Raw genomic sequence first — 11,653 nt, forward strand, 5'->3', positions numbered from 1 at the left:
GCTCCTTCCTGCCTGCGCCTGTCTCTCTTTCTGTGTTGCTTCATCAGAAATTTATAACCAGAATTGACAATGTACATCCCTCCCACCTTTGGTTGCCGATAAAAGCTATCTTCCCTATCAGCTAGACTCAGAGGAATAGCTAAAATTTTTTGTGCATCATTGCTATTGAAGAATCTGAATATGATGTTTCTGTTCCACCTATGCTGACAAATAAGCTCCTCCACTTTTTCCAGCTCACAATGATTCCCTCGACTAGTAGTTGGCTTCCCTGTATCAGTGTCTGGAATCCACTTGTGGCTCCATATATTTGTACTCCTTCCATTTCCTATCCTTCTTATTATTCCAGCATTGATTAAACTTCTTGCCCCCATGAGTCCTTGCCAAATCCAGGATGCATTTCTGGGGAGACTACACTGTAGTATCGATTCCTGAGGAGAATATCTGGATTTCAGCACCTTACTAACCAACAGATTTGGTTTAGTAAGTATCCTCCAAACTTGCTTTCCTAACAGTGCTTGATTGAAAGCTTCAATATCCTTAAAGCCTATCCCTCCTGCACTTTTTGCCATTGCCATTTTTTCCCAAGACAGCCAGTGCATTTTGTTCTTACCATTAGCTTCACCCCACCAGAAGTTGGCCAACAATGCACATATATCTTTACACAATCTTCTGGACAGCTTAAAACAAGACATCACGTATGTGGGCATTGCCATAACAACTGCTTTCAGCAACACTTCCTTACCTGCTGGGCTCAATAGTTTGTTTTTCCAATTCTGACATCTTTTCCTTATATTATCTCTCACAAAACCAAAGATCTGCTCTTTAGATCTTGATACTACCATAGGGAGTCCCAGGTATTTTCCTTGCTTAGCCTCTGCCATTCCTCCTAATGCCAGGCATAACTCCTTCTTCTGCTCATCGTTCACATTTTTGCTAAAAAACACTGCTGATTTGTCCAGGTTGACTAACTGTCCCGAGACATTTTCATATGTTTTCAGCACCTTCATAATTTCCACAGCCTCATTCTTATTAGCCTTACAAAATATGATAGAGTCATCCGCAAAGAACAGATGTGTTAGCACTGGACCAAGTCTGCTGATTTTGAGTCCCTGGATTCTTTTGCTTTCCTCAGCCCTTCTTAGCAAATTGGAGAAGCCCTCTGAACATATTAGAAACAGATATGGAGACAAAGGGTCTCCCTGCCTTATCCCTCTTTCTGGTGTCACAAAACCTTTAACCTCACCATTACAGTTGAAAGAGTAACTCACTGTCTTCAAACAACTATGAATCCAGTTAATCCATTTAGAGCAGAAACCCATCTTTTCCATCATTTTCAACAAGCATTGCCACTCCACCCTATCATAAGCCTTTGCCATGTCCAATTTGATAGCCATGTATCCCTCTTTCCCTTGTCTTTTTATTTTTAAGAAAATGCATGTACTCATGAGCAATGATCACATTATCTAGAATCTGTCTTTCTGGGATGAAAGCAGATTGAGTTTTGCTAATACACAGATCCAGGACAGATTTCAGCCTATTTGCCAAAATTTTTGATATGATTTTGTATAGCACACTACATAGACTGATAGGCCTGAAATTTTTCAGATTGGTTGGGTGCAGAATTTTGGGAATAAGGGATATAACAGTGTGGTTGACTGATTTGAGCATGTGGCCTGAGTGGAAAAAAGCTTTAATAGCTAAAATGATATCACTTTTAATAGTATTCCAGAATTTCTGAAAAAACAAAGGAGTCATTCCATCTTGTCCAGGGGCTTTTTCTGGATTCATAGAGAACAAAGCATCATGAATTTCTTCCTCCATAACTTCCTTGGTTAACTTATCATTCATCTCCTGAGTAATATAGTGTGGAATTCCCTCTAAGATTTCTGTCATATCATCCTTCCCACCACTCGTAAACAGGTCCTTAAAGTACTCAGAAAGTTCAGTCACTACCTCCTCTTCATTCGCAGTCCAAGAACCATCCTCTCTTTGTAACCTGTTCAATCTATTACTCACACGTCTCCCCTTGACAAAAGAGTGAAAATATTTAGTATTTTTACCCCCTTCTCTCAGCCAGCTGATTCTGGACTTCTGGCTCCAGAAAGCTTCTTCCTCCTTGTAAGCATTAGCCAGCTGTCTTTTGAGATCCTGACATTTCTCTTTTTTGTTAGCTAAACCAGCATTCCTAGTCTTCTCAAGATCCTGCTTAAGGCTGTCAATCTTACTCCTAGAGTTAGTCTGGGCATTATTTCTCCACTTCAAGAGTTCAATTCTGCAATTCCTAATCTTTCTAGTCACTTTGAACAATTTTGAACCCTGTTCCTCCCTACTCCAGGCTTGTTCCACTACTTGCTGGATCCCCTCTTTTTGGAGCCACCTCTTGTCAAAGTAAAACCTCTTTTTTTTCCTTTCTATCCCTGGATTGGTGTCTAACAAAAGCAACGAGTGGTCAAACGCTAGAGTCTCAATGTGGTGACACTTAGCACTCTCAAAATCTTGAAACCAATCCATACTACCCAAAGCTCTATCTAGCCTTTGACGAATCTCCCCTTCATTGTCCCAGTGATTGCTCCATGTCCAAGGGTGGCCTTCAAAACCAATATCAACTAGTCTGTTTAGCTCAATGAAATGTCTAAAGTCCTTAAAACTTCTCTCCTCCCTAAACACACCCTCCCACTTTTCTTCATTGGACAGAATGTCATTAAAATCCCCAGAAATCAGGTATTTAGATCCCCACAACCTACTTCTATCCGTAAGCACTCTCCATTGTTCCTTCCTGATCCATCTATCACAACTAGCATACACTCCAATGAACCACCATGCCGCCTGAGATTCATTACCTTCAATCTTAGCTTCTATAGTAAAAGCAGTAGTGACCACCTCTACAATTTGTGTATCCTTAGTCCAAAGTAAGGCCATCCCCCCTGTTCTATTCATAGCTTCCACGGACACATTGTTGTCTAGCCTTAACCTTCTAGCTATTCTATCTATGACCGTCTTCATGTTCTTAGTTTCACTTAGGAAAAAGATATTTGGAGAGGAGAGGTGATTAACCTCCCTCAGCTGGGGAACTGTCAAGGGACTCCCCACCCCTTGGCAGTTCCACACCACTACCCTCATTTACACCTGGAGGTCCCATTAAGGAAGGACCTCTCCTCATTTTCCTTATCCCCCTCAAAATACAGCTCCTCCAACTGTTTGGTTTTTTTCCACTGACACATATCCTGATATGCATCCTCCATCACTTCATCTCTAAGCAGGATCTTCCTCTTCCCCACGTTCACCTGAGGATTAGCATTAACCTGTATCACCTGTAAAGGTCTTCTGGTTCTAGCTGGAGTCTTTAACTTTCTAAAAGTTCTCCTGGTCTGTCTGTCCAGTAACCCCACCATCTTATTTTCGCCTTGGGTTTCCTGGTGAAACACTACGAGCTCTGATTCTTTCTCTAAGACTCTTGACTCCTGGATTTGGTTGTGCACTACTTCAACTATATCCTCCTCCATCTCTTCCTCTATATGAGAAAGCTGGAGGTCTTCCCCTTCTTGATTAAACTGAGGTAGCTCTAAGTCCTCCTTGTCGCCTATCACCTGACCCTCTACTCTATTATGAGAGACTACCTTAAGAGACTCCTATTGAGTAGAAGGCCCCACAACCCCCTCCATACTATGATCCTCCCCTACACTTTCACCTTCCTGGTTACTACCCCCACCACTGCCAGTGGCCTTGAGGACCTCCAGCAGACTCTGATTGCTATGCCTTTTAATTTTCTCCTGTTCGACCAACTCCCCATTCCTAAAGGACCAGTAATGTCTATCACTATGTTCAGAGACTCTAGCAGTTTTTTTCTGAGGGGAGACCCTGACATTTCCGGCTCTCATCCAGGGACCATACTGATTCTCATCAGTATTCCCTCCTAGCAATCTCCTATCTTTGCAAGACCTTTCACTATGTCCCACAATTCTGCAATTATAACAGAAATCAGGACACCTTTCGTATTTGAAGGCTATCCATTTGCCAGTTCCTGCTATTCTGACCACAGTACCTCTAAGAAGAGGTTTAGATAGATCCGCCATGACTAAGACCTTCAGATGCCTACCCTCTTTGCCACCCACCTGAGGGATCACAACATCTCTAACTTCCTTAAACACTCCCCCTATCTTTCTTCCAATCTCCTTAGACAACCAATGAACTGGCAGATTCCAGAGCTGCACCCAAAGAGGTGCCGTCACGAAAGCTTTATAGTCATCTTCAATGCCTTCCACCCATCTTTTAAGAACAAGCATCTGGTTATCTATAACCCAAGGCCCTCCCTCCACTATTCTATCTTTATCTTCTGAGTTTTGTAAGTTAAACTGAAACACATTTGGTCCCAGTTCCACCACAGACAAATTCCTGGGATACCCCCAGGCCACAGCCACAAAGTTTTTAATACCAGTGAAATTAATGACTTTTTCTCCTAAAACTCTCCCAATGATACTGTTTTCACAAGCTCTCACGCCAGTTTGAAAGTCTTCCCCCTCTAGCATGAGTCCTACCAGCTCATTCCCTTCAAGGGAAAACTTCTGTAATATATCAGACAGCTCTCCCTCCATGGAAGGCTCAGCAAATCTAAGATGGAAAAAAAACACTCTACCCACAGGAGATAAAGACCAGGACCAAGCCGTAGAGAAGGAAAAGAGCACAGAAAAAACAAACGGAAATGCTAAGAAAGAGGATCGAGACAGAAAAAAGAGCCTGCTGAAATAACGGAACACCACAGGTAAAATATCATTGCTCACTTATACGCTTAAGAAAACAAGGAAAACAGAGCACTGACTCTCCTTGTCCAGACGATAGCTTATCATAACTGAAGATAGCGACGCTTGAACTCCCTTCCTTCATGCACTGACTAGCTTCAAAGAGATGTAGCCACCCTTAGCTTTGAATCAAACAATCTCCCGTTCAATTACTGGCGGAAAATCAAGCTCCGGGAGTGCGGGAGAAAGCAAATTTTGAAAGAGTTTGAAAAGAACTAACTTCCCACCAAAAGGGTGGGTGAGCTCCTATCCCAAGAGAGAGCACAGCTACTTTAGAGTGAGAAAGCCTCTACGTTAGAGAGAGGATTCCATCAGACTTTTCACATTGCTTTGTTGTGTCATCTGTTAGATGATTGTATCCGGGATGTCAATAACAATGAATTGAAGTTTGACATTTGGGTTTGGGTAGCATGAAGCGAGATTTCAGTTGCTGCTGTCCTTTTCATGATACAAAGCATGTGCATGTTTGCTGCACTATTTTGTTTCCGGGTAGGAGTCCTTAGTTTAGAAACTAATGTTGTCCTGTGTTGTGGGTTTGGTTAAGTCAATTAGTAGGCTTTGTTTTGCATGGGCAACACAGTTGAATGATGAAATTGCTGAAGGAAAAACAGCTGTGAAGAAACAAAGCTTGTTTCGTAGCTTTGCATGAAACTTGCATGAAATTCTTCCAACAATTACATTGTTAAGAGGTGTTTAGCCATGTTTTTAATTGGAGTTGTTTCAAAGTTGTTGTATGAATCTTGTTTGCCGAGTGTAGACACCAAATTTTTAAATAATTTTTTTTCTATTTTTATTTTTGCTTTCAGTGATAATTCTTATCTATTTTTATTTGTTAACTTCATGATTTTGGTTTAGATTTTTTTTTAGCATTTGTATAGCGTTTCAGATTATTATTATTATTATCTATTATTTTATTTTTATTTTTTATTTTTATTTTTGTATTCATTTTTGCCTTTTTAGCTGTTTATTTTTATTGTTACGATTTTTAGCATGAAATTTGTCAAAAGAGAAAATCATTCACAAAAAAAAATATATGCTTAAGTTATTTTAGATTCAAGTTCATTGTTATTTAATTAGAAAAAAAAGGAAAAAGAGAACAAGCTCACGTGGGTGAGCTGCACAGGATCCAAACTCTCTCTATGTATTTCATTCAGACAGCAACGAGATTACAGCAGCTTCTGGGGAGAAATTTCTAAAATTATGATGAATTTTAAAAAAATTCTACAAAGGGGGCATTTTGAGTGTGGGATTCCGTCCAAGGGATCTTCACATTCAGCAAATGCGAGCTCCCTCAACTCGCATTTGCTGAATGCGAAGTCTCTTGAATTTTCCTCCAACGAAATTCAAAAAAAAAAAAAGAAAAAAGAAAACCAGACCTCGCATTTATGAAATGCGAGGTCAGCTACCTCGCATCTCTTAAATGCGAGGTCAGCTACCTCGCATTACCTCGCATTCAGACCGCAGACCGCAGAATGCGATCTCATCTCAAAGCTCAGACCGCAGAATTCTGGCGTGATGCCAGGAATACAGGAGATGGCACGGGCGTGTTACTAGTGCTGCTTACACCTCCCATGTCCTTGGTCTTGTGGAGAAGGAATGTTCCAGACAGGATAGTCACAAAGCCACATACTTCAGAGACAATTTGCGATGCATTTTGACTGTCCCAGTCCTGCATGAAAAGTTTGAAAGTCAGCCTTTTGTTGCTTTGATTCGTCCCTCCTCCTCCCAATCCACAACACTAAAATATATATATATATATATATATATATACACGAAAGGAAAAAGCTAATAATAAAAGCCAAATGAAAGTACCTTAAACATTATAATGCTAGCTAGGATGGTGAGGGATGTAAACATAACATAGTATACTGGGGACACCACAGCTGTATTAAAGGCATCCAGTGCCTGCAAAATGACATGTACAATTATCAGATTACACATTTTTCAGGTAACTGGAATCCATTGCAGCAACATAAGAAAGGTACAACGAATTACAGTTTATCTACAACAAAATCCATATTCAGAAATTTAGTATCACTTGTTCATGGAAAAGATAACAGGAAAAAATCAAGAAAGGGAACATTCGTGCTCTATGAAGAACTGAAGAATTTGCCTGTCATAGCAAATGGTAAAGCCAAAGACAGTGTTCAAGACACAGATGGCAGAATTTGCTAATATTTCAGTATGTCTACTTGAAGCCAGTTGACGAACCTTGCTTTTAGACCAAAGGAAGTGCAAGATGAATATTTATCTTGCCCCAGGGAGCAGTTTATTGTCATAGCGTAGGAAAGGAATCTCAATATAGTGTTTGTTTATCAGTGCTAATAAAGATGTAAAGAAATAGCCAGTAGATAACCATCATTTTCATATGATAATGCACTGATTGTTGAAAATTGAAATCCATCAACAAAGACATCATTTTCTTTTTGTTTATGTTAGAGCTGTCACGAAATGAAAAATATTGTTCTGTCAGAGCTCTGATTTAAAAAATATTTATTTTCTATGAGTAAATGCGAGCTCCTAAAAAAAGTAAATATAAAAAATATATTTGTTTTTTTATAGCTCGCATGTAATAGTAAATTTGTTTTCTTGGAGCTCGCATTTATTAGTAAATGCGAGATCCTTCAAATATAAATTTTAAAAATATTTGTTTTCTTCGAGTACTAAATATTTAATTAAAAAAATTAAATATTTTAATTAAACAAATATTTATTTTGCAGATATCTCATTTACTAAATGCAATGTCTAGTAAAATCTTATTTTTTAAAAAATAATTGTTTATGCATTCATTGAGTGCTAGGAGTAAATAATTTGGATCTCGCATTCGATAAATGTAAATTCCTAGAAAATTATATTCAAAATTTGCTTTTTTTTTTTAAATTAGGAGCTCATAATCATTTTTGTTTTTGCATTGGCATTTATCATAGAGGAATAAATCCATATGAATAATATGGATTTTGAAAAATAAAAAATAAAAAATCTAGTTGAAAGATGGTAGCTTAGGTTTTGTCCTCCAAAAATAACTCCACAAACACCTTGGAAAGTTTAGGTTTTTTTGCTAGGGTTGCCGCCAGCCCTAGTCTAGCTCCATCCATGGCTGCCCTTCATCCCATGGGTGAGGGGCACCCCACGCCATCCAAGCGTTCCTTTGCCGATATCCTTGCCTCCTCCTCAAACCCGTTGCCATCCTCACAATTCTTGAAACCGAGAGAAGTGTATCGCGGAGAACCTGCGGTAACTTTCACCATTGATGAAATTCAATCGTTGGCTTCCCCTTTCCGTTTTGCCCTGGTAGGTAAGTTCTCCAAGGGACGGCCTTCCATGGAGGCTCTACGGAAGGAATTTTTAACCATTGGCTACAAAGGGACGTTCACTCTTGGCCTGCTGGATCCACGCCACGTTCTCATCAGGTTTGAACATGAAGAAGACTACCATAGATGTTGGCTTCGTCGTTTTTGGTCCTTTCAGGGTTTTGGAATGCGAGTACTGAAGTGGACTCCCTCCTTCTCGGTAGACTCAGAACCTTCCATCGTCCCCATTTGGATTCGGCTACCCAATCTTCCTGTCCATTTTTTCGCCATGGCCCCTCTTTTCTCCATTAGCAGACTTGTGGGAGAACCTCTTCGGCTTGATGCTTCCACAGCCGCCATTACAAGGCCTAACGTAGCAAGACTTTGTGTCGAAATAGATCTTCTTAAGGATCTCCCGAATCGCGTCTGGATTGTTAACGGATCTTTTGGATTCTGGCAGAAAATTGAATACGAAAACGTGCCTGACTATTGCCGCTGCTGTCATAAACTTGGCCATACTGCAGACGTATGCAAGATCAGCAACCCGGCGCCGACTGCTGCTAGTCAGGGGTCGGATCATCACGCGCAAGTCTGGTTACCCAAGAACCCTGAGACAAGCCACCCTGATATGCAGCAGCCAATGGCAACCAATGAGCCTCGCCAGAAACCAGAAATTTCCCTGATAAAGAACCCTAATCTGCTTGGCTGTGACAAAATGCACAAACAACGGGTAGTGCAAAATCAGGACACGACTAATCCCGCCCCTTCAGAGGGGACCCCGAGCCAGGTTGTATCTCATGGTCATTCTGCCACAAGGGAACCGAAACCCCCTGAACCGGCCACTCAGCTACAAGTGGTCATCCCTGAAGCCAACAACCTGGCGTCGAGGCTGCTGGATGATTGTGAGCTTGTAACAGAACGAGATTTAATCCAGTGGCCGACTTCGCTCTCGGATTCTGAGGACCAACAGCGGGATTCTATGCCCCGAGCTCAACTCTGTGAGAGTTTCCACCAATTCAAAAGGCGTATGGATGCTAAAGTCCCTTCTCTGGGAGGCTCGGCGTTGCCGCAGGGGAAAAATACAAAGAAAAAGAGGTTCCTTTCGTTTCCCCGCACCATAGTCACTCGTCAGGCCTCTAAGGCCATCATGGATTTCCCCTCTACCCATTAAATGTTTAGCTTCCTCATATGGAACATTCGAGGAGTTGCCGGCCGAGCCTCTTGTCGACGGCTGTTTTCTTTAGTACATGCTCACAATATTTCCTTCTTGGTTCTTCTCGAACCAATGATTGATGCTTCACAATTGCAAAGTTTGATTCAAAAATTTAAGTTTAAGCTGGGATTATGTAACCCAACCAATAAGATTTGGATTCTGTGGAGAGAAGGGGTTGCGGTGGATGTTCAGGTTAGCTCCGACCAGCTTTTGCATTTAGCCATTACACATGAGACCTGGACTCGTGTAGTCTTTGGAACCTTTGTCTACGCAAAATGCACCACAGTGGAACGGAGACCCCTATGGCAAGACTTAATTTCAATCTCTCGTCGAGTGGGTGGTGAGCCTCGGCTAGTTGGAGGAGATTTTAATGCTATTGTTTCCTTAGATGAATATCTTGGCCCTGCCCAGCAAGATTTACAAGCAGTTTCGGAGTTTGTAGACACTATTGCGGACTGTGGTCTAAATACCTTGCCTGCCTTTGGGAGCCGCTTCACATGGTCTGGCATCCGGAGGGGTAGGCGGGTCTGGAAGAGACTTGACAGAATTTTGGCAAACACTGATTGGCAGCAAGCGTACCCCTGTGGTTCTGTGCAGCATTTAAGTCGCACTGGCTCTGATCATTCGCCCTTGCTCTTGCGCATGAACAATCATCAGGGTACCCCTCGGCCATCAGCTTTTAAATTTCAACAGATGTGGGTGCGTCACCCGACCTTTCTTGAAGTTGTCCGAGCTAGCTGGGAGCAGGAGGTGCAAGGCTATGGCATGTTTGCCTTCTCCTCCAAACTTAAGCGTCTGAAACAGGTGCTTAAGGAGTGGAACAAAACCACGTTTGGGGACATATTTGCAAATCTAAAGAAGGTTGAAGCAAAGGTCAAGGAATGTGAGATCCAAATGGAGGGAGAGGATTCGGATGTGCTAAGATCTCAGTGGAGCAGTGCGCAAGCTGCACTGCTGCGATGTCTTGCGGATGAGGAAACTTACTGGAAGCAGAAAGCTCGGGTTCGGTGGCTAAAGGAGGGGGATGCTAACACAAAATTCTTCCACGCTTCCCTTCTTAACAAGCGGTCGCGGCTAACCATCCACCAGATTCAGGACAGCCAGGGGCATTTGCTTGAGACAAATGACGACATTGGACAGGGAGCAGCTAGTTTTTTCCAGCAGCTCCTCTCCGGATCAGACGGGGCTAACAATGAAGCATCCGTGACCCGGCTGTTAGCATCGATTCCGTCTATAGTGACACAACAACAGAATGAGGAGCTAACGCGTCCGGTATCTATGGAAGAAGTTAAGAGAGCAGTTTTTGGGTTGGATAGTCACAGCGCGGCTGGCGTCGATGGCTTCTCGGGGTTTTTCTATGTGTCTTGCTGGGACATTATTGCTCGGGACCTATTGCAAGCAGTGCAGGAATTCTTCTGTGGTGTTCCACTTTCTAAGGCCATCGGGAGCACTTTAATTGTGCTCATTCCAAAAACTGATAGACCGAAAACCTTTGCAGAATTTAGACCTATTAGCCTTTGTACCTTCTTGAACAAAATTTTCACGCGGATCTTGACTGAGCGGTTGCAGCCCCTTATGGATGGTCTGATATCTCCAGAACAATCGGCCTTTGTTAAGGGGAGGGAAATTTCGGACAATATTCTTCTGGCGAAGGAAATACTAGAGTCCCTTGACAAGAAAGTACGAGGTCATAACCTGGTCCTCAAATTAGATATCATGAAAGCTTTTGACAGTGTTTCTTGGCATTTTCTCTCCAAATTGCTGCAGAAGTTTGGATTTAGTCATTGGTTCATTACCTTGGTCATGAATAACCTAAAAGGAGCTTGGTTCTCGGTTCTCGTTAATGGTCGAACCTATGGATTCTTCCAAAGTAGGCGGGGGGTTAAACAGGGAGACCCCCTTTCTCCTTATTTATTTCTGCTGGTTGCTGATAGCCTTAGCCGAGGGCTAAATGAGCTGCTCGCCTCGACCAAGATCTCCCCTTTCGCTCTCTCAAGAGGCTGTTTCTCCATCACCCACCTTAGCTTTGCGGATGATGTGTTAGTGTTCATGCGGGGGCTCAGGTCGGATATTAAAGAAATGCTCGATTTTCTCGCCATCTATCAGGAGGGGACAGGCCAACGAGTGAATAAATCCAAGAGCTCTTTCCTTACCTCTTCTAAATGTTCAGCAGCAAGGCTGCGATCCATAACCACTTGGCTTGGCTTTAAGCATTGTAAATTACCCATCAGATACCTGGGATGTATGATCTCGAAAGGACGGCCGGCAAGGAGGCATTTTCAGCACTTGATTGATAAACTGAGGCTGAAGTTAGCTGGATGGAAGACTAAACTTTTATCGCCTGGTGGCCGGGC

General features: G+C 42.2%; 1 protein-coding gene across 1 annotated transcript; it reads right to left on the bottom strand.

Moving 5' to 3' along the window:
• Window positions 1-3,116: 3,116 nt before the first annotated feature.
• Window positions 3,117-4,592, bottom strand: LOC113768705. The gene is made up of 2 exons (XM_027313160.1): window positions 3,681-4,592; window positions 3,117-3,629 (listed from the first exon to the last, which is right to left on the bottom strand). Exons 1-2 carry the CDS (start codon window positions 4,590-4,592, stop codon window positions 3,117-3,119), a joined length of 1,425 nt encoding a protein of 474 aa, XP_027168961.1.
• Between the last annotated feature and the right edge of the window lie 7,061 nt (window positions 4,593-11,653).

Source organism: Coffea eugenioides, chromosome 1, assembly GCF_003713205.1.
Source record: "Coffea eugenioides isolate CCC68of chromosome 1, Ceug_1.0, whole genome shotgun sequence".
Classification (NCBI taxonomy): Eukaryota; Viridiplantae; Streptophyta; class Magnoliopsida; order Gentianales; family Rubiaceae; genus Coffea; species Coffea eugenioides.

Coding starts and splice junctions, on each gene's coding strand:
- LOC113768705 (XM_027313160.1), bottom strand. CDS start 4,592: ATGGAGGGAGAGCTGTCTGATATATTACAGAAGTTTTCCCTTGAAGGG. Junction 3,630..3,680: donor GTAACCAGGAAGGTGAAAGT/GTAGGGGAGGAT, acceptor TCTACTCAATAG/GAGTCTCTTAAGGTAGTCTC.